This window comes from Triticum aestivum, chromosome 5B (assembly GCF_018294505.1).
Source record: "Triticum aestivum cultivar Chinese Spring chromosome 5B, IWGSC CS RefSeq v2.1, whole genome shotgun sequence".
In the NCBI taxonomy this organism is placed as follows: domain Eukaryota; kingdom Viridiplantae; phylum Streptophyta; class Magnoliopsida; order Poales; family Poaceae; genus Triticum; species Triticum aestivum.
The window spans coordinates 437263724-437285906 of record NC_057807.1 but is presented as its reverse complement, the minus strand read 5'-3'; the positions used below and the strand labels follow the sequence as shown (position 1 = coordinate 437285906).

At 44.0% G+C, this 22183-nt stretch overlaps 3 protein-coding genes across 5 annotated transcripts; 2 read left to right on the top strand and 1 right to left on the bottom strand.

Annotated features, from left to right (window-relative positions):
• The first annotated feature begins 1756 nt into the window (after positions 1 to 1756).
• On the top strand, positions 1757 to 7348 carry LOC123112305 (cellulose synthase-like protein E6). Its single transcript, XM_044533254.1, has 7 exons — positions 1757 to 2068; positions 3551 to 3869; positions 4028 to 4168; positions 4401 to 4532; positions 5716 to 5928; positions 6019 to 6591; positions 6681 to 7348. Exons 1-7 carry the CDS (start codon positions 1806 to 1808, stop codon positions 7224 to 7226), a joined length of 2187 nt encoding a protein of 728 aa, XP_044389189.1. The 5' UTR covers positions 1757 to 1805; the 3' UTR covers positions 7227 to 7348.
• On the bottom strand, positions 3581 to 22086 carry LOC123112306 (probable ribosomal RNA small subunit methyltransferase B). 3 transcript variants are annotated; one of them, XM_044533257.1, is made up of 20 exons: positions 21867 to 22066; positions 21732 to 21782; positions 21534 to 21584; positions 21415 to 21465; positions 21130 to 21284; positions 20655 to 20768; positions 20491 to 20556; positions 19921 to 20004; positions 19755 to 19841; positions 19353 to 19444; positions 19193 to 19253; positions 18958 to 19014; positions 18323 to 18383; positions 17971 to 18078; positions 17260 to 17378; positions 17021 to 17092; positions 16807 to 16892; positions 16617 to 16713; positions 15856 to 16005; positions 3581 to 3766 (listed from the first exon to the last, which is right to left on the bottom strand). In XM_044533257.1, exons 1-19 carry the CDS (start codon positions 21973 to 21975, stop codon positions 15871 to 15873), a joined length of 1656 nt encoding a protein of 551 aa, XP_044389192.1. In that variant the 5' UTR covers positions 21976 to 22066; the 3' UTR covers positions 3581 to 3766; positions 15856 to 15870. The 3 variants fall into 3 exon arrangements, with proteins under 3 accessions (XP_044389192.1, XP_044389191.1, XP_044389190.1); XM_044533256.1 differs by lacking the exon at positions 3581 to 3766 and adding an exon at positions 12365 to 12538; XM_044533255.1 differs by lacking the exon at positions 3581 to 3766 and adding an exon at positions 15357 to 15739 and having other exon boundaries at positions 21867 to 22086.
• Positions 10359 to 15400, top strand: LOC123112304 (cellulose synthase-like protein E6). Its single transcript, XM_044533253.1, has 7 exons — positions 10359 to 10685; positions 12323 to 12641; positions 12815 to 12955; positions 13063 to 13194; positions 13813 to 14025; positions 14133 to 14705; positions 14789 to 15400. The coding sequence occupies exons 1-7, from the start codon at positions 10423 to 10425 to the stop codon at positions 15332 to 15334; spliced, it is 2187 nt and encodes a 728-aa protein (XP_044389188.1). The 5' UTR covers positions 10359 to 10422; the 3' UTR covers positions 15335 to 15400.
• Positions 22087 to 22183: the final 97 nt, after the last annotated feature.

Below are 22183 nucleotides of genomic sequence, written 5' to 3'. Positions count from 1 at the left end.
CGGCGGCGGCTAGGGTTCCCTCTCGGTCGCACGCGGGGCGACGCGAGAGGGGGCGGCGGCGAGGAAGGAGGAGAGAGAGAGGGGAGACCCGGCGGAGCACTGGCCTTTCGCACTTGCCGTGTGCTTTCCTTTCGTTTCTGAAAGCTCATATCGTACATCTCTGTCAATGCCTCATCAGTCATATATGCTCAAACTGGTGCACCACCGTACGTACATATATCACCAAATCATGCGTGCCATCTAATGATTTAATCTACGTACACAGTTCTCAAAAGAAAATACTAACCTACATGCATAGATTGAATAATCTGATAAAAAAACTTTGGTTATTACCGAAACCAAACCATATCTATGTATAAAACCGTATAAACCCTAGCCGCCGCCCTGTCCCTGGCGGCTGGAACCCTAGCCGCCGCCAGGAGAGCCCAATCTTCCAGCGCCGTTCTCCGGCGGCTCCCCAATCTTCCAGCCGCCGACGACCTCGATCGTCGGTGGTGAGGGGGGTCGCCGGATCAACGCATGTGGACCGTTTTTACTCCCTCGTAGTCTAGGTTTTTAGGCTGTTCATCGTCTTTGCTTCGGCGGCGATGATGAAGCGCTGAATAAAGATTCTTCGGATTCTTCCTTGAAAAGGTCATCGGTCCTATGGTTAGGGATGGATTTGGAAATCAGTCTGTTCAAACAAGGATGGCGTGGCGGCGGGTGCATCCTTGTGGTGGACCTGTGTCCTCGGGCTCCGCCATTGCGACGGTGTTTGCTCCAGTGTCGGCGCGGAGCTTGGGAGGTAGTCCGGAAGCGGATGCAGATTGTGGTCTGCATCGACGACATCTGGAAGACGAAACATGTGTTGGATTCGTGGTTCGTGGATGGAGATATGGTTTCCTTCTGCGACGTCTTAGTCTCGGTGGGGTGTCAGATCTGGAGTTTAATGGCGTGTCCGGGATGTTGCCCCGGTCTGATTCATTCAATGGTAAGGGCTTCACTTTTGGTGAGCCATCTTGGAGATCCGCAAAGCTGCATATCTGCGATGGAGCCGCGTCGAGCTCGGGTGAGGAGGTGATCCATCATTCTTTTCTTCGGTGGTTGTTGTCGTGGTGCCGGAGGCAGGTGATGGGCGTTGGTGTCAAGCTCAGAGATGTTCTGTTATCTTTTTAGTTTTGTCATGTCAGTCCTTACATAATTTGTACTTTAATCTTTATGATATGAATGAGACATGTATTACCATGCAAAAAAGAAATCATGTTTGCCATCTAATGATTTAATCTACGTACAGTTCTAAAAAAAGACCCACATACACCCATTGAATAATCTGACGATAAAAAAATATGCGTTGTTCAAAAATTCGCATCAACTTTGATTATTACCGAAACCGGACCGTATCTATGTATAAAACCATATGAATCAAAGTATAAAAACCGTGTAAACCGAACCGAATCAAACCGAAAAGAGCGAATGCACACCCTGACTAGCTAGCAGCCATCGAGGTTACCTGCTCGATCATGGTTGGTATCGGGAGTAGAACTGGGCAGCAGCATGGTCACCGGAGGTTGGCTGCCGGGTCCGCACCGTATCTAGGCCGTATCCCGATTTTATATCTTTTTTTTAATAATTCGAAAAGGATGGGATTCTGCAGGATACGCGTATCCAGGCGTATCCGGGCGTATCGGTGCTGAATCATGCATGCCTCCCCCTTCCTCGCGGGGAGCATATATATATACGCGCTCCTGCCCAGTGCCCAGCACCTCCTCTCCTGTCCCCGGGAAAGTTTGAGACGGCCAGCCGATAGAGAGAGCGAGAGAGCCGAGATGGAGAGGAGCAGGAGGCTGTTCGAGACGGAGACGCACGGGGGCCGGGCGGCGTACAGGCTCCACGCCGTCACGGTGGCCGCCGGGATCCTCCTGGTGCTCTACTACCGGGCGACGCACGTGCCGGCCGCCGGCGAGGGGAGGGCGACGTGGCTGGGCATGCTGGCGGCGGAGCTCTGGTACGCCGCCTACTGGGTGGTCACGCAGTCCGTGCGCTGGAGCCCCGTCCGCCGCCGCCCCTTCATCGACAGGCTCGCCGCCAGGTATGAACCACGTCCGTCCGCGCTATGCATGGCTTATGACCGAACGACGCGGCTGCATGATCGAGAGATATATATGTCAAACAGCTCTCATCTTTTCTTCTTCTTCGAAACAAGAGATGATGCAGTTGCGCGCAGGCGTACGGACGTGTTTCCCGGCCCTTGCTTACTCCTACCACTACGTTGTTGCCTAATCCGTACGTTAGCTCAGGTGACACGTCGTCGTCGTCGTGCGTAGGACTTGTGTAGTAACCAGAGTGCATGCTGCTCATCTTGCCTTTGCCTTTGCATTTATCTGATGAAGAAGAAGAAGAAACCACCACGTCCCTCCCACTCCCACATGCACTTGTCCGTGCGTGTAACGGCCAACGGGCCGCCGTCTGGGCAGGACAGCTTTGCCTACCGGCCAGGAGCAAGGGAGCGGTCAGCCAGACCGGCAGTGATCAATGGCGTCCAGCGCACGGGGACCTAACCTCAGATGTCAACCGGGTCCTGTTTAATCCCACTATGTAAGCTAACAGTTTAAAATTTTGTTTTTTTCCGGAAAAATGAACTACAGAGCTTGGGACTTGCGGACACCATTTATTTGCTATTTACATCCCCTAGTCAGCTTCTCAGTGGCAATGAAGGCAGAACAAACGTGTGCTGTCGTGCCATAGTTGCACTTGCACTGGCCACCAGTAGCCACACGAGTGTTGTTGCCTCCAGTGCCCCTGGCTGGCTACACCGTACCGTGCGTGCGTCTACCGCGCCGCGTGTTCCGATTTGTACTGCTGGCCTGGCCTCATGCACCACGCCGAGGCAGGCACGCCAGCATCAACACCCAGCAATCTTAGCTAATGCACGGACTGTGTGTGTAACGGGAAGGTGACGTCTCATCAGTTTCATGCACAACAAGATACGTACAATCTTGCCATGCTCAACATACTCGTATATATATACACTAATTATTTTTTCACACCCTTTCTTACGACGAGAGATACAAGAGCAGTTGGTTAAGACTTCTTCTTTTTTTGTTTTTGCTTTTTGATAAAGAGAGCTCCCTCTCTAAATACATATTCAAAAAGATCTCCTAAAATGTACTCCCTCCGTCCCAAAAATTTTGTCTTAGATTTGTCTACATACGGATGTATCTATTCATCACTTAGTGTTGGATACATCCATATCTAGATAAATCTAAGATAAGAATTTTGGGACGGAGGGAGTACTAGTAAATGCATTTAACAAGTGGATCGGAATCAACGCTGCAGAATTTAAATTTCAGTTCGGTTGTCTGGTTTGGTCCAAGCTCCGGCAGGGACTCGTCAGCTGATAGGAACACCGTCCCATCATGGCAAACCAGAGCAATTTGCATATCCCGGGTAGCAAAATTGAATTTAAAAACTAGCTTACCAGGGACCTGTTTTCATATATTTCATCATCCAAACATGCACATACTATTTGTCATGCTCAGCACTAACACGGTTAATTTGTCATTTGGACAAGGCACGGAGAAAGGCTACCGTGTGTGGACATCTTTGTGTGCACTGCGGACCCCTACTCGGAACCACCAAGCCTCGTCGTCTCCACCATCCTATCGCTCATGGCGTACAATTACCCGCCCGAGAAATTAAGCGTGTACCTTTCTGACGACGGAGGCTCGATTCTCACTTTGTATGGCATGTGGGAGGCCTCCTTGTTTGCAAAGCACTGGCTGCCATTCTGCAAGAGATATAACATTGAGCCAAGGTCACCGGCCGCTTACTTCTCAGAGTCAGATGGGCATCAAGAACTGTGCACCCCAAAAGAATGGTCATTGATCAAGGTAAGCAGATATTGCAAACATCTTCTTGTTTTTAAAACACGTGCATCAAATGGCTATTGAACAGGGAATAAATTGACATACACTGGTGATGACAAGATTATTATATATAGTGCTCGACATTTGGCATGGCAACTGATACTATTTCATCTTTTGGGCAGGACATGTTTGACAAAATGACTGAGCGAATTGACACGGCTGTCATGTCGGGCAAAGTTCCCGAAGAAATCAAAGCAAGGCATAAAGGGTTTTATGAATGGAACCAGGAAATCTCCTCAAAGAATCACCAGCCAATTGTTCAGGTACTCCCTCCGTCCGGAAATACTTGTCATCAAAATGGATAAAAGAGGATGTATCTAGACATATTTTGGTTATAGATACATCTCTTTTTATCTATTTTGATGACAAGTATTTTCAGACGGAGGGAGTACCTATCATGCCCTCCAGAATGGAGTAAAGGTTTCCATGATTTTGGAGTAAATAACTTGTATGGTATTTGTGAGTCTGAAGTTCTAAACTTGTTTCTTTTGTTAGATTCTGATAGACGGCAAGGACCAAAATGCAGTTGATAATGAAGGAAAGGTGCTACCAACACTTGTTTACATGGCGCGTGAGAAGAGGCCTCAACACCACCATAACTTCAAAGCTGGGGCCATGAATGCTCTGGTAAACTTACTAACCTTACCCTTCACACTAAGTAGACAGTTCACTGTAAGCTTCATAGTTTTCATTAGTAAACTCATTTTCTAATACTGATTCTTGGCGAAATACTAGTTGCACCTGCACCATATTCTAATTTATAATCTGAAGTTTTTGATAAACTGTATTACTGGACAAGAGTAACAAAATGGTGTGTTGTGCTTTCTTCATTCAGTTTCACCTCTTTGTATCAATAGTCCACAATAGAATTTCCCCAAGTAGTTGAGAGAATTAGAGTTGAGAAAACCTCCGCTTCTCCAGTCTTTTATGAAATATAAATGCAGTGAATGTATGCTTAAAATATGTTGGTACAGTCAGAAAGCCTCAATAGGGAAATAGTCCCTGGGCTTATTGTCAGTGGATCTGTTGCAGCGAGATGTGTGCCAAAATCAATTAGAAAAAGTTGGTTGATGCCGCATTAGTCACTTACCGTATGTTAATAAAGGTACACAAACACAAGGAGCATAGACCTCTTGTCGCATCGCTCAAGTTCCGAGGTGTGGTATGCATTCATATGAGTAGCCCATGCAATCAAATCAATGTCTGTTGGACAGCACTGAAATCCAAGTTGTAATCGGACTACGCTTATGTACACACAAATTTGAGTAGATGATGTCTACTCATCTTCTAGTGACACCAAAGACATCGAGTAAAATCCAAAATGGGCACCATATCAATGGATGCATACAAAACACAATTGTCAATGCTGCGTGCAAACGTATATTTGTTATCACAAATCATATGCATACACATGCATACACCTCTATGTTTTTTTAGGAAGACAGTTAGGTTTCCCTACTATGATTTCGATAATTTTTGGTTTTTGAATGTTCAGAAGCTATAAAGAAGTTAGCTAATACCATACACCCAATGTATACACTTGCTGATACATCTAAAAAGCACACGGTGATGCACTGTTTCCATTCTTTTGCCCTCCGCCAAGCAGGAGACAGTGAGAGACTAAGAGTAGCTTGACGCCACACCAATTTAGCCTATTGGAATGGAATCGGTGTTGTCGTGTTCAATTATCGTGGCCAATTAGATGACAAACTTTTTGAGGGAATTAGATAACAATTTTATATTCTATGAAAGGTTGTAATGCTTTTGTGGACTTAAACTAAAATGTGTCAATTTTTCTACTTAAATGCAGATAAGGGTATCATCAGTGATAAGCAACAGCCCTATCATCATGAATGTGGACTGCGATATGTACTCCAACAACAACGATGCGGTCAGAGATGCACTGTGCTTCTTCCTTGATGAAGAAATGGGTCACAAGATCGGATTTGTGCAGTACCCTCAGAACTATAACAATCTGAGCAAGAATAACATATATGGGAACTCCCTCCATGTCATCAATGAGGTCAGTAGTGCCAAATTGTAACCTCATTTACAATTCTCATGTTCTCCATATTATATTATTGACACTAACATGGCTACTTCAATTTAAAAGGTGGAGATGGGTGGTATGGACAGTTTGGGTGGTCCTATGTATATTGGCACTGGATGTTTCCACAGAAGGGAGATCCTTTGCGGCAGGAAGTTCACCGAAGACTACCAAGAAGACTGGAATGCAGGGATCAAGGACAAATTACAAGAGAGCATAGATGAGACTGAAGAGAAAGCCAAGTCTTTAGCAGCCTGCACATATGAACACGGCACGCAGTGGGGAGACGAGATTGGGGTAAAATATGGTTGCGTGGTGGAGGATGTAAACACCGGATTCGCAATACATTGCAGAGGATGGGAGTCGGTCTACAACAATCCTAAAAAACCAGCGTTTATGGGTGTAGGTCCAACAACACTTGCTCAGACGATACTGCAACACAAGCGATGGAGCGAGGGTATCTTCTCGATTTTCCTTTCAAAGTACAACGTCTTCTTGTTTGCGCATGGAAAAACCAAGCTACAGCATCAGATGGGCTACCATATCTATGGACTATGGGCACCCAATTCGCTCGCTACACTATATTATGTTATCATCCCTTCACTGGCCCTCCTCAAAGGCACCTCCCTTTTCCCAGAGGTAAATGATTCATACTATGGAAAGGCCTCACCTTAGTTACATATATGTTTTGTATTAAAAAACTGATGTAATATTCATGTGTTGTTCAGATTACAAGTCCATGGATCGCACCCTTCGTATATGTCTTCTGCGTGAAGAACATGTACAGCCTATATGAGGCACTATCATCTGGAGACACGCTAAAAGGATGGTGGAATGGACAGAGGATGTGGTTGGTCAAAAGAATAACCTCGTACCTCTTTGGAGTCCTTGACAATCTCCGGAAGTTACTTGGACTGTCAAAGATGAATTTTGTGGTTACACCGAAGGTAAGCGATGAAGACGAGTCAAAGAGGTATGAGCAAGAGATTATGGAATTCGGGTCGTCGGATCCAGAATATGTGATCATCGGGACTATCACGTTACTCAACCTTGTGTGCCTGCTGGGAGGGCTAAGTAAAGTCATGAAAGGTGGATGGAATGAACACTTGGATGCACTTTTTCCACAGCTCATTCTCTGTGGGATGGTGGTGATCACCAGTATCCCATTCTATGAAGCAATGTTCCTGAGGAAGGACAAAGGCAGAATACCATTCCCAGTTACACTAGCTTCTATTGGCTTTGTGATGTTGGCCTTACTGGCAACAATAGTTTAAGGCCCCACAAGAGGCATCAGTGTGTAATAAGTACTCAAGTTGGTATGGTTTATGGTTCTCTTGGAACACTTGCTCTGATAGTTTCATGGGCAATTGTATTTATATGTGGCGCAGCCCCGGGTTGGGCAGAGGCAATTTGCATAAGCCCTTCGACTCAGGATTAACCATGGATCAAATTACCCCTGTGAAAATAAAAATACCCAAACAGGAAATGTCAAGAACACCAATGCAATCAATGCCAGATCTAACTCAATCTCCTCTAGCACTAGCGAAATCCCAGTATGGGAGCAACTTGTACGAAATCAGGGCTTTAGGTGGACACATGAATACATAGGATCCAATCGTCTGCACCATTGAAAGAATGAGTTGTCCAGATTTAGCAAGGTGGCCAGGACATGGACATTTTGCGTGAACCCTCTATTTTCATCCACAATGCTGCACCTAACCCCTTCTCATCCCACTTGTGCCCGCCTCAAATCATGATCCCCTTTCAACCACCTCTCCCTCTCTTGTATCCTGTCATTTCTTAGATCTTGCCAACGAGAGCACTGACTAAGAGGAAACTCTTCACAATAATTAAGCAAAGTTGTACCAATGAAAACAGTTTCACAATACATTTTATTTTCTATATCTTCTTACCAACATATTTGTAAGAATATTAACTATGAAAGTAACTTGTTGAAGATTGTGCAGTGCCCAAAATCACCATATCTATGTGAATCGGAATATTAGAGATTTCTTTACAACATATTTTACGGGGCAACTTGTATAGGATCAGACCATTAGCTGGATACATAGGATCTAGCCATTTGGATCATCATATCACGTTCGAATCATTGAGTGTTCTCACTGTGGCTTTTAGATCTTTGTCTCACTTAGTTTTGTTGAATGGGTTTAAGGTACCTGTTGTATATTGCACCGTATGACCAATTTGACGTGTCCGCGGACATCTGGCTGGGCGTCGGCCATACAAAATTGTCTTCATAATTTCCCTCGTCCGAACATTTCAAACACGAATCACACACAAAATTAAACATAATACGATATATTACGTGCATATTAGATAAAATTTAACGGTTTCATCCAAACTACTCAAAATTTAACTTAACATAACTAAACTAAAACTAGGCTAAGTAGCACACGACCACCTCTTAGGCATGGCCTTCAAGCCCACCGGCACCGCAGTCACCGTTGTCATTGAGTCGCGTAGTCGCGCCAGTGGAGGATACAACTCCAGCCATCGCGATATCTGTCCACGGCCGGGGCGTTGCGCTCCCAGCGCAAACGCTCGGCAGCCTCTTCCACCTTGGGTCGCTTCTTGTTGGCTTCGAGGTGGATCGAGCGCTCGGTCTCGACCAGCTCGACAAGAGGAGCTGCTAGTTCAGACGGCGCTGACAGTGGGCAACCATTTCTCGATGGTCTTGCACCTATCGAAGGCCCAAGCCTCAGCAAGGACCTAGGGCGGCAGCATGTCAGTCTTGGCGAACACCGCCAAGCGCTGCACCCGGTGTCGCTCTAGACGTGCCTCCGCCTTGGTGAGGCATCTCCCTACCCTCGACGACAAGGACGATGCGCAACGCTAGCCACTACCGCTCAGATAGTAGTCAAGGCGGCTACGCGGCTTCGGCTGGGATGACTCTTGCTTCATTGGGGCCAGGCATCGGGGCGACAGGGATGACTACACGCGGAGTCTAATCTGGACACCATGGTTGCATAGAGGAGATGACAGCGCCAGACCCTAGTCACTCAACGAGTTCCGCAGTGCAATCCGCATGTGCTGCTGGAACTCGCCATCCGTCGCCGCCGCAGGGCATGGGCGGCTGCGGCTGCCGAGTCCTCGTCGCGAGCTTGGCCAAGTCGATCTCCTCCTTGTCAACCCGCTTCTCCTTCACGGTGGACGAAGACGGACCCGGTGACCGGGGATAGCGCCGCATATCGGATCTGGAGCCCTGGCGTGGCGGTGGCTGCGTTGAGTGGACCCGGTGACCGGGGATAGCGCCACATTCGGATCTGGAGCCCTGGCGTGGCGGTGGCTGTGTTGAGTGGTAGCCGCCAAGCAACCACCACGCCCGAGTGTGCTCGTTATCTTCCTCAGGCATCTTCTTGTCCATCGCGGTGGCCATTGGAGGTGCGGTGTGCGGCAGATTTGGGAGATGTGGAGGACTGGGAGATTTGGGAGATGTGGAGGACTGGGTGAGGATAGGGTTTGGGAGGGGAGGTCGACCGACTTTAAAGCTGAAGTGGGCTTCTCGAGCGGCACAGGCCGAACGGGCTTGAATGCAGGTAGGCGACAAGTCAATGTGAGCGGCATCAATGCCGAGGGCTCTAGACATGGGAAGGGTGAGCGCAAGTTGTCGGACGCCGAGGCAGCAAATGTCCAAACTCTCCCGCCCCGATTTGGGGCCGGCATTGGGATTTCAAATGTCCGAACCAATCCAACCTAAAATGTTTGTCCGCATTAGAGCATCTCCACTCGTTGCCCCCTCCCCCCCAGGAGCCACTTTTTCAACCGATTGGGGTCATGCCGGCGGAAATTTTGGCATGGGGGTGAAAAGTTTTCCAGCCATGCCCCCACCCAACACTAGAAGACAAGAGAGATGAGAGGAAAAAGAGATGAAGTGGGCGAGAGGCATGCACATGGGTGGGCATGTTGCATGCAAGAGAGAGAGAGAGAGGAGAGAGGGAGTGTGAGGCTCACAGTGGCCCTGTTGCATGCAAATAATAGCGTCGGCACCCCCGGCTCCCTGGGTTTGGCTTGGGGTCGCCGGCCTAGTTTTGTTCAAATCCGGCGCAAAACGACGTCCTGAGGGCGTGGCTGGGACTTTTTTTTACTGCCGGTGCTAAAAGAATTGCTTGAGGGTGTCTGCGTGGAGATGCTTTTAGAGGTTTGAAAGTGCCCGAACCATCCGATCGAGGCGATTTGATGAGTCGTGTTGGAGATGCCCTACGGGACCACTGGGTGTTGCCATGTGGGGATGTGTGTGCACGTGGAGTGGGGCAGTGGGACGGGCAATCCAGTCCACCAAACCAGTGGAGTGTGGGGTGGGGAAGTCCACGCGTCCACCTGGTCGGCTGTCCACTACAAGTACAGGAGTTGAGATCCTCCCGAACAGGCCCCTCACTACATGCGTGTGCTCCTGTCCATCATCTACAGGAGTTGACAAAAGACTGAGAGAGCGACAGGCGAGACTAGAAGATGGAGAGGAGCAGGAGGCTGTTCGAGACGGAGACGCACGGGGGCCGGGCGGTGTACAGGCTCCACGCCGTCACGGTGGCCGCCGGGATCCTCCTGCTGCTCTACTACCGGGCGACGCGCGTGCCGGCCGCCGGCGAGGGGAGGGCGGCGTGGCTGGGCATGCTGGCGGCGGAGCTCTGTTACGCCGCCTACTGGGTCGTCACGCAGTCCGTGCGCTGGAGCCCCCTCCACCGCCGCCCCTGCAGGGACAGGCTCGCCGCCAGGTACGCACGACGTCCGGGGGCTGTATGCTCCGGCTGTGTGACGACAAAAACTGTTTTTTTTTTTGCCAAAATTTCAGATTTTATACGCGTATATTTTTGATATAGACAGACTGTTAAAAGCCAAACTAGTCCTGCGATGGTGATGGAGCTGACAGTAACGCTATTTGTTAGCCTGTACACCGCCCGGACTGTGAGTTTGTGACCATACATGCCATGGCCACCACTCAATAGTGTAAACAGCGAGCTTGCTTTTTTTAGCATAAACGATGAAAGCATATACAACCACAATGGTCAAATCTGCCCCTTTCTTACGCTCGCGGACGCGTTCAGATAGTGTCCGGACGTGTTTGTTTTGAACCCACATTTTATCCGCGCACGCAATATGTCTCCCAAATTGTTCGGTCTAATCCATATGATTGGTGGGGATGGAGTTGGTCTAATCCATATGATTGCCAGACTGCCTAGACAACTGGACACCCTCATATTCTCTCATATATGGGTTAAGTTTGAGGATTCGGTGACTGCCTGGATATATGAGTCAATTTATGGGGTCCGGTTGGATGACATTTTTTCTTCTCTCATGTCCGCGCCATGTCCGGGCTGTCTGCTATAGGTGCTATGAACATGCCGCATATTTCAGTATGTTGGCTGATTTTCATGAAGCTCTTGGACTCAGTTAGGTACAAGAGACCAGTGTCACAACCCACAATAATGAACCATATATTCAAGAAAAGAAATGTACCAGATTTTACAAAACACAGCGGGCAATTTCTAACGGGTGTTTTGTATAGGTATGAGCTTAATGTAAGACATTTTTGCAGTTTAAATTTAGTTATCTTCTGCGTTACTCTTATTTCTTAATATGTTGTACTTCAACGAGATAGCAGCCTATTGAGTTTCAAACCACACAACACTAAGTGCACTGAGAATCTACATTAGGCTAGCTTTAAAGCTACGCGGGCCAGATAACAGAACTGTCTTTCTGTTAACAAATTAGACAAAAGTTTGATGCTTTTGATTTTTAAACTTTGAGTGCAGCACAAGGGTTTCTATTCTATGGTACAAAGGGTTAAAGCAAATGGTCAGATTGTTTAGAATTATAATTGCAAGATAAGACGTTATCAACGCCAAAGGGCTTACGTTGATGATCAGAGATCACTAACTTAGAAGGTAAATAAATAAGCTAGACTGAGAGGCCTTTTCTATAGAAAAGAAGGTAGATACTCCCTCCTTTCCGGTTTAAAGAGCTTATCTCAAGAAAAGAAAAGTGGTGGTTTAAAGGACTTATATCAATATTACTATTTTTGCGGTTTAAAGGGTCCATCTCCATCATCTGTTTAGATTTCGAGACACATTTCTGCACTGAGGTTTAAGGGTGTAAGGGACCTATATCAATATTATTATTTTTGTGGTTTAAAGGCTCCATCTCCATCATCTGTTTAGATTTCGAGACACCCTTAAACGCTCAACCCATGAACCAGGGAGTGAGTACTTCAGACTCATTTCTGCCAAAACAAGATCCAAAGTAGGGACTTGTTTTGAAGGTTTATAAGAGTGTCAAGTGTAAGGTTCTACTGCTTTAAAACATGTATTTCCCGCACTGAGCATTAACACAGTTACTATGTCATTTGGAGAAGGTATGGAGAGAGGCTACCTTGTGTGGATATCTTTGTATGCACCGCAGATCCACACTCAGAGCCACCGAGTCTTGTCATCTCCACCGTCCTATCGCTCATGGCATACAATTACCCAGCCGAAAAAATTAGTGTGTACCTTTCTGACGACGGAGGTTCGATTCTCACTTTCTATGCTCTGTGGGAGGCCTCCTTGTTTGCAAAGCATTGGATACCATTCTGCAAGAGATATAACATTGAGCCAAGGTCACCAGCCACTTACTTCTCAGAGTCAGATGGGCATCAAGATATGTGCACCCCAAAGGAGTGGTCACTTATCAGGGTAAGCAGATTTTCCAAACATATTTTCTTTAACACATGTAATCAAATGGCTATTGAACAGGGAATGGCATGGCACACACATGTGACTAGATAAGATGCTTAATGTTAAGTGCAGCCTACCCGTAGTGCTCAGCATTTGGCATGACAACTGACTTCTTTTTCATTTTTGGGCAGGAGATGTATGAAGATATGACTGAGCGAATTGATACAGCTGCTTTGTCAGGTAAAATTTCGGAGGAAGTCAAAGAAAATCATAAAGGATTTCATGAATGGGACCAAGAAAATACCTCAAAAAATCACCAGCCAATTGTTCAGGTAGCTTTCCTGCCCTCCAAATTTGAGTAAAGGTTTGCATGATTCTGGAGTAAATAACTTGCATGCTATTTGGGAGTTTCAAGTTATATAATTCTTTCTTTTGCTAGATTCTGATAGAGGGCAAAGACAAAAATGCAAATGATGACGAAGGAAATGTGTTACCAACACTTGTGTACATGGCACGGGAGAAGCGACCTCAGCACCACCATAATTTCAAAGCTGGGGCAATGAATGCTCTGGTGCACTCAATAATCTTGCCCCATCATACTAAGCATAAAATTTATTGTAAATTTTATAGTTTTCATTAGCCCGTTTTCTTATACTGATTCTTAGCAGCATATTAGTTGCAACATATTCTAATTCATAATTTTGAAGTTTTTAGTAAACAGTAATGTTTGCAAGAGTAACCAAATTAGCAAAATGTTGTCATGCAATTTCTTGTCCTTTGAGAAAATTGTACCATGGAGTTCACACCCTAATAATTCATTTTGTGTCATTGGATTGTCTGTAGAGTTGAGGGAGTGCAAAACTCTCCACTTCTTTAGTAGCATTTTGTGAAATACATGCAATGAATGTGAGCTTAAAATATGTTGGTTTTAGATATAAATAATAACTTGTTCCCTACCGCTAGACATTTTTTCTTGAAAGCGCACCCAATTGCACGTCATTTGTGTTACAAGAATTGCCAAGATGGCTTCGTCCAACAACAAAAACAAGCAAAGTAGCAAACGAAAACCAAGGCACAAAATAGAGCGTGAAATGAAAAAGAACTTATTCACAAGTGTTCCATGAAAGGTTGGAATTCTATGATCATAATGAATTTTTCTAAATGTGACAAATTTTCTATTAAAATGCAGATAAGAGTGTCATCAGTGATAAGCAACAGCCCTATCATCATGAATGTGGACTGTGATATGTATTCCAACAATTACGATACAATCAGAGATGCATTGTGCTTCTTCCTTGATGAAGAAATGGGTCACAAGATTGGATTTGTGCAATTCCCCCAGAACTATAACAATTTGACCAAGAATAATATATATGGGAACTCCCACCAAGTAACCAATCAGGTCAGCGATGTCAAACTATAACTTCAGTTGCGTTCTCATGTTCTTCATAATATGAGCAATCATTATGCATGTATGTTCTACCACTAACATAGCTACTCAATCTAAAGGTGCTGATGGGTGGTATGGACAGTGTGGGTGGCCCTATGTATGTTGGCACTGGATGTTTCCACAGAAGGGAGATCCTTTGCGGAAGGAGGTTCACCAAAGACTACAAGGAGGACTGGGACGGAGGAATCAAAGACAAAACACAAGAGAGCATAGATGAGATTGAAGAGAAAGCGAAGTCTTTAGCAGCCTCCACTTATGAACATGACACACAGTGGGGAGATGAGATTGGGATCAAATATGGTTACCCAGCAGAGGATATAGTCACAGGACTGGAAATACATTGCAGAGGATGGAAGTCAGTCCACAGCAATCCTCCAAGACCAGCATTTCTGGGTGTAGCTCCAACAACACTTGCTCAGACACTACTGCAACACAAAAGATGGAGCGAGGGTAGCTTCTCGATTTTTCTTTCAAAGTACTGCCCCTTCATGTTTGGGCATGGAAAAATCAAGTTACGGCATCAAATGGGCTACTCGATCTATGGATTATGGGCACCCAATTCAATCCCAACACTATATTATGTCATCATTCCTTCACTAGCTCTCCTTAAAGGCATCTCCTTGTTCCCAGAGGTAATGATTCAGAATAGGAAAAGCCTCAGTTTAGTTTCATATGCTTTCTATTACAACTAATACGATCCTCCTGTGTCATGCAGATTACGAGTCCATGGATATCACCATTCATATATGTCGTATGTGTGAAGAATATGTATAGCCTGTATGAGGCATTATCATGTGGAGACACATTAAAAGGATGGTGGAATGAACAAAGGATGTGGATGGTCAGAAGAATAACCTCATATCTGTATGGCTTGACTGACACTGTCCGGAAGTTACTAGGACTGTCGAAGATGACATTTGCAGTTACATCGAAGGTAAGTGAAGAAAACGAATCCAAGAGATACGAGCAAGAAATCATGGAATTCGGCTCATCAGCTCCAGAATATGTGATCATTGCAACTGTCGCATTACTCAACCTTATTTGTCTAGTCGGAGGGCTTAGTCAAATTCTGACAGGTGGCTGGAATATACTCTTGAATGTATTTTCCCCCCAGCTCATTCTGTGTGGAATGCTAGTGATCACCAATATTCCATTCTATGAAGCAATGTTCGTGAGGAAGGACAAAGGCAGAATGCCGTTCTCAGTTACATTAGCTTCTATTAGCTTTGCGATGTTGGCCCTGCTGGTACCAATAGTGTAAGGTCCTACAAGAGGCATTGATGTCCAACAAAGTAGCATATATTTATGGAACTATGGTTCTCTTGAAGTACACTTCACCTGATAAATTTCTAGACGTACTTCTATGTATGATCATCTACCTTGAGATCATCACTTGGTACTGCACAAGACATAATAATACATAACAAACATACTTTATCAGACAATTTCACTAGGGCCTACCTAATACACATGCTGACGTATCCAGCAGGTACAACTCCAGGTATATCTAGCTCACAACACACATTATTGTGGCACTCAACATCAAAATGATGGAGCGTGCCTATAAGGATGACCTCAGCATTACTGTCTACTATACAACTTACTGCATGCAGTCCAAGAAGCAAGATGGACCACAGAGTGCAGAAGACTACCCTCTTCTAAGAAACTGTGAGAGGAAAGAGAATTTTTACAGCATGTGTCAGATAAACATCTTGAAGGGGGGAATTCAGTTCATATAAACATTAGAAAATATATTTGGTTTTTGGTTCTTCCTATGCTCACCTAATTGTAGGAGTCCTAGTGCATTGACCGGACAAGACGAGCAGCAAATGCCCCATCCAGAGAGTGCTTAGTTGGACTTGAGGAATAGAAACCATCATCTGTGATGAATTCTGCAGGAACAAATCCTTGTACACCCTGTGGGGTAAACTCCTGTAGCATATCATAGTAAAATGAATATAAAACATGATTAGATGTCAGTGAATGTTGTCTAACATGCAATAATCACTGAGTAAGAAAAGAACATAAAATATTTCATTGCATTCTTTTGATTGTATATACGTAGAACTGATTTGACGGACAGTGAACATAACCAACCAGTAAGGTTGCAGAAATGATAATAGATTGTTCAGTTACACATAAAACAAGTGTTACAGCACGCTTAATGTGTAAACTTTATCGGAGAGTTAAATGTGCAGCTATATCATTGTTAAATCTGAACTGAGGGCTAACATAAAGTGGGAACGACAGCAAAGTTGCTGGATAAGGATTAAAATTCAGTTCATGCTATGACTAAAAGACAACTACTCCCTCCGTTCCATAATTATTGTCGTGTCCGGAGGGAGTAGAATTTTGGTGATAATAATACTTGGGGAGAAACAATGTACATGCTTAATAGTACCAAGTTACCAACAGGACCCCAAATTGTAAGGACAGACATATTGCCTAGATCAATTGAATATTGAGTTTGTATCTTTTGTTAAGGATATTGAGTTTGTATCTTTTGTGAAGGATCGATGCATAATTTAAATATGAACTCATACCGGATGCCTCTGAACAAAAGCAGTAACCCGGTTCTCATTTTCTTCATGGTCAATGGAACATGTACTGTATATTAGTATACCACCAGGTTTTACCAACCTGCAAGTGAAGTCATTGAAAGTAATCTTAGATGCTGTCAAGATGAATTTGCTTGCACAAAATTTTAAAAACTTGTAACAGCAAGAATCTCACAACGACGCCGAATCAAGGAGCTCATCTTGCAAACACACCAACTCCTCCAGATCTTCAAATTGCCGATTCCAACGCAAGTCTGCCCTCTTGGGAACAGAAAAGGTGACTTCAGTTCATCACAAAATTTGCCAACTTGTAACTCCAGATTCGGATCAGTACAACGCTCTGTGATGGCGAAGTTCTCGAAAACAGTGAACTTTATAAAGAGAGCTACCTTGGAAAGGACTCCCAGCCCAGAGCATGGAGCATCCAACAATACCTTATCATATGTGGCAGTGCTTTCCTTCTGCAATACAAGTGTACGTGTCATGTGCATAAGCTTCATAAGTCCGCAAGGCATATTCCTGATAAATATTTCCACTGGCGGTGCATTATTCTTGGATATACGGGACTTCCTCTTTCTTTTTAAGGCTTTTCATGGACTAGTAATTATGAAGTTTCTTGGAAACTTACAGCATATAGTCGAAGATCACCATGGATATCAGTGATTATATCATCAAGATTGTGGCATTTTGCTGCCTCCATGAGAATTCGCAAGCGGCCTTTGTTTATGTCAAGAGCCGATACCTTCCCTGTATAATAGCACATCATCAAGCCAAGTATACTATGTATTCCAGACTTAGAAGCTCGCTCCGCATCGATGACATAATGTGTTAACAAGATCAGATCTGGTAAAACTTAATTATTCTGGACCTGTAAGTACTATTTTCTAGTCAGTGTTGAATGTATACGTTCACAAATGCTAGTTTTCAGTGGAGATGAAAGGTGAAGAATTTTTATACCGGCTAACCTTTCAATAGCATCAGATGCTACATATTAAATAGCATCAGATGCTACATTTGAAGGACATAAATGTAATACATTGGTTGATTTATATCTGACAAATTAAGCTAACAATGGCAGCCACTGGCACACGTTACTAGGTCATAACAACCGATTATGCCGGCGGTGCATAGCACCCCGAGCAGGCTGTCAGGAATAACACATGAAAAGTGATTCATTTGAGCATTTTGCTCACAAGTTTTTTGCAAAAATCATAGCATACTAACAAAACACATTATAGATGCATGGCCAGAAAGGAAAAGATAGACACTAGCACAAGGTCCCACAGTTCTCCAGTTGCAATATCAACAGAAATTGAACTCCCTCATTCCAATCTCTCACCTTGTCCTGCCAGCCGGGATGCCATGAAGAAAGTCTTCCCGCCAGGTGCAGCGCAACAATCCATGATTGTTTCCCCAGGTTGTGGATCGACGACAGACACAACAAAACCTGCAATAGGTTCTGTAAATCTTAGTGCGGGTTATCTATAGCGATCTTCAATGAAACTTGCTGTTGTTACCAAGACTTGGAACCGTATAAGGAAAAAGGGTAAATACTTAACGTAATGGAGTATAAAGCATAATAGTGAATAGTTCTTTCTACATTAGCATGTAGTCATAGTGAAATCATTTGAATATCATAATCCCATTTATAATAAATAAAAGGTGGTCAACAAGTAATGTTCACGACTTGCCTGCACTCTCATCCTGCACGGCACACATGCCTTCTTTCAGTAATCCAGCTTGTAAGACTGCCTGCAAGGAAGAAATTAAGCTATCAAGATACCAGCCAGTATCTTGAGAGGCATTATAAGAAAAGGTGCAGACCTAATGCAATAATGCAACCAAAAAATCACTAGAGTTTCTTATGGATTAAGGGCGAATTGGGGAAATTGTGCGCCCACAAATGCTGCACAGGTTACTTGAATATAAATGAACTTGTATTATAAAATACTAAATGTTCTAAAATGAAATGCATGCTGGATTATAGTGCTTTGTGCTCCATAGCAATAGCATCAAAATAATATCTAAAGACACCAGAAGTATAGCGCTATCCTTTCCTTTCTAGCTAATAGTATCGAAATGCAGTATTTAGTTTTATTTCTTAAACATTCATTTTTACTAGCTCCCGGCGTCTCGCTTCCTTGGACTGAAATCAAGTGTGGTATCTTATTGTCCACATCCAATTTAGAAGACTTTGAACTGTTATTTATAAGCATCCTAAACATATTGTGTTCCAAAAGAAATTAAGAGGATATAAATAGAACACATTGGTTTGGCAAACACCAGTTGTGCAGTGATCACGGAACTAACTGTTCAGCTTCCTTACCTGCATGCCCTCACGAATGCGAACAAATTCGTCCATAATTGACTTTTCATAGTGAACCTACACAAAAGAAAACCAAGTGATAAAACCCAAATGCAAATAATCAAGGCAGAGTATGACCCCAACATGACTACTAAATTGGATAAATCCTATGTAGCTAAATAGCATCGCTCTTATATTTTTCCTACCGTAGCCATAAATTGGATGGAACTCAGGTACGAAGAATTAATGTAAGTACCTGCAAATCTTCCAATCGGTTAACAAGATCATCCCTTGTATAGCCATTTGTTGTATTCACCCTATGGCACAAAGATCAGTCAATCAGAAACACACACATAAACAGAGCAGCCGAGCAGGTAAATTGCAATTCGCAGAAGAGCACGCTTAAAAATTAAAACCTTAAACTGAAATAAGGGTCACTGTTATTCCAATTCATCAATTTTAGAGCTTCATCTTTTCCAAGAAATCGAATCCACCTTCTCACCATCCACTGCAGAGCAAAAAACATATTACAGTTTACAAAACATGTCTACCAATCCTATATTATGCTCTTAAGAAACGTCAGAAACAGCAAGTACATTTAAGTCCCCACAGGTACATTACCCCAGTTAACAAGGACATTGGTTGATAACAGGCATGGGTTCAATTCGAATGTTATCAACGGTGCAGTAAACCTATTGATTGTACGAGCGAGGCATTTGACGCTTTAAAATTTTAAAACAGAAGTCAACTAAGTTTAGGAAGTAAAGCAAACTTACAACAAGATGAGAACTAGAGCTTAGGAAGTAGAGCAAACTTACAACAGGATGAGAATAAATTATGGAAAGAGCACGAGCTTGGGCACGATCATCACCTTCTATCTTTGGAAGAGGAAGAGAATCTGTCTCCTGATTATAAAAGCAACACAATAACGTTACAGGCTTACAGCATAACCCTACTGACTAGTCTGAGTAGACCAGGTTTTACCTTCAGTAACAGAAGTTTACGCAGAATCGCATTCACCATGTTCCCAGCACCGGGCCTTAAAGCTACTTTCGCGAGCCTTACATTCTAAAATTCGGTTTGCAAGACACATTATCAGGTTCCTTTTGAAAATAAAGCAAATATATTGCCTGGTGACATTGGCTTCAGACTTTAGTAGAACTGACAACAATAATACAATACTACATGTCAACCTCAAATAATGGACACACCAAGTTTGAAAACCACCATATAACAAAGAACAGTAACAAGGTAGATCTTCAGGATATTAAATCAGGAACATAACCACATCATCCTTTTTGGGGTTCGGGTGTAGCATACTGGCTATTGTTGTAATAATTTATATCCAGCGTTTAATGTAATTTTTGTGTTATGAAATGACAAGGAAAAGAGCTCAGTATCACATGCCCACATTTTTTCTTTGGAACTTAAATAAATAGGAAGGAAATCACTTTAATTAAGAGATACCAGTTGCCGCATTTAACATTCTGGTAAACCAAAATCCAGACGAAGGGCTAACTTAATTCTAGTACATGTTAAATACTATCAACATACCTCATCAACGACAGCATAAGCTGGTACATTAAGTTTGAGAATTTCAAAGAAGCCAATTCGCAATATCTGAAATCAGAAGTGTTAGACTCTAATATTTTACAAGCAGGAGTAAACATTTCAATGGGTATTCTGAGATTATATGCTGTAAGAAAAATAGGACAAACCTGCAGCAGCAGCGGTTCCATATTGCTGAACACCTTCTCTTCACTACAGAGTGACATGATAAGATAATCAATGTAGCGTTTCCAACGTACAGTTCCAGCTACTATGACAGTAACCTAACAATCCAACCATAAGAGAATCAGAAGGTTTGAATTCCTATGCAGGCATAGACAAGCCATCTTAGGTGTTTTGTACTTTTACAGTGTTGCTGAGCCATTTGTGCAATATGTTCATCATGACACTCTATATCACAGGTAGAATGATAAAGAAAATGAAGAAACAAAACTGACAACTAGTTAGCTATATGTTCATCGAATACAAATAAGATCATTACATTGATGCAACAAAAGTGCTGTTTCTCTCACAGCATTATATTCCTACTTCCCAGCAATAACCCAACATAGTGTAAGTGCCCCTAAACAACTGAAATTCATAGACAGAACAAACATTCCAACATGTGAAATATATGAATTTTACCAATCGTATATCCCTGTCATCCAAATGCCGTGTACTGAACCCTAACGTCCTCTCTACATAGCCCATCTCATTTTCCCCAGAATCGTTTGCTTTCTCATTTAAAAGATCAACAAACGCCTTCCCCTTATCAGCTCTTAGCAACCTCACCGCTGCAACTGCTCCAACAACACAAACAATATGAATCATGATTAAAATAATTCCAATAAATTAGATCATCGCTAGAGATTCATACAAGTAAGGGAAATATGATTAGCAAAGTAAAAAAACATTAGATTGACATTTTACCTGCTCTGTGATGAGAAACCTCGAAATTAATAATTGGAACCTTACTTGTCCCTGCGTAAACACGGAAAATCGGTTAAAGTGAGCAACTTAGCTACATAATTTCAAGCAGCGCTCTTCACCTGCTCTTTTGGTGGAGAATTTGGGATTAAGCTTTGGAACTCCATTCATCCCTAAAAAACACAGGAGATTTGGATCAGACAATCAGCTTAAAATAAAGATGAAGTACATTAGTACACAGGAGATTTGGATCAGACAACAGCGATAACCGACCAAACAAACCGCAAAATTAAGCTGCAACATCGGCTCCGCCACTGTACCTGCTCTGCTCGGAGGCGCTCCCGCGTCGTACCTCGAGGCCATGCTCCTCCCTGCCCAAAACACACGCGGCGAAACAATCCCCCGATTAGCCCCGAGCGGAACAGCCTGCGATACCATGGAGGAATGCGGGGTACCTGGCGCGCCGGAGCCCTTGCGCGCGGCGGAGCTGGCGTCCGCGGAGAGGAGGAGCGGCGAGCCCGCCCGCGCGCGGAAGTGCGTGAGGGGGAGCGCCTTCGCCTCCATTCTGCTGGGGTTTTGGAGGGAGCGGAGAGCGGAGTGGAGGGACAGGGTACAGGGAGACGAGGGGGAACGAAGGCGACGGAAGAGGATAATATGAATATGGGCCTGGGTCGGGCCTCGTGGAAGCCCTGTTGAACTTTGTTCTCTCTGACGCCTATACACTCAATACAAATTGAGGCCTCGTACAAATTCTATTTAGCGGTTCGCCTAA

What these genes read in the sequence shown, in the direction of transcription:
- LOC123112305 (XM_044533254.1), top strand. Translation starts at nt 1,806, where the DNA reads ATGGAGAGGAGCAGGAGGCTGTTCGAGACGGAGACGCACGGGGGCCGG. An exon ending in ATCGACAGGCTCGCCGCCAG is followed by an intron (nt 2,069 to 3,550) that starts GTATGAACCACG and finishes CATTTGGACAAG; the next exon opens with GCACGGAGAAAGGCTACCGT. An exon ending in CCCTCCATGTCATCAATGAG is followed by an intron (nt 5,929 to 6,018) that starts GTCAGTAGTGCC and finishes TCAATTTAAAAG; the next exon opens with GTGGAGATGGGTGGTATGGA.
- LOC123112304 (XM_044533253.1), top strand. Translation starts at nt 10,423, where the DNA reads ATGGAGAGGAGCAGGAGGCTGTTCGAGACGGAGACGCACGGGGGCCGG. An exon ending in AGGGACAGGCTCGCCGCCAG is followed by an intron (nt 10,686 to 12,322) that starts GTACGCACGACG and finishes CATTTGGAGAAG; the next exon opens with GTATGGAGAGAGGCTACCTT. An exon ending in CCCACCAAGTAACCAATCAG is followed by an intron (nt 14,026 to 14,132) that starts GTCAGCGATGTC and finishes CTCAATCTAAAG; the next exon opens with GTGCTGATGGGTGGTATGGA.
- LOC123112306 (XM_044533255.1), bottom strand. Translation starts at nt 21,975, where the DNA reads ATGGAGGCGAAGGCGCTCCCCCTCACGCACTTCCGCGCGCGGGCGGGC. An exon ending in GGTTTCTCATCACAGAGCAG is followed by an intron (nt 21,285 to 21,414) that starts GTAAAATGTCAA and finishes TTGTTGGAGCAG; the next exon opens with TTGCAGCGGTGAGGTTGCTA. An exon ending in GACCCTTATTTCAGTTTAAG is followed by an intron (nt 19,254 to 19,352) that starts GTTTTAATTTTT and finishes TTTGTGCCATAG; the next exon opens with GGTGAATACAACAAATGGCT.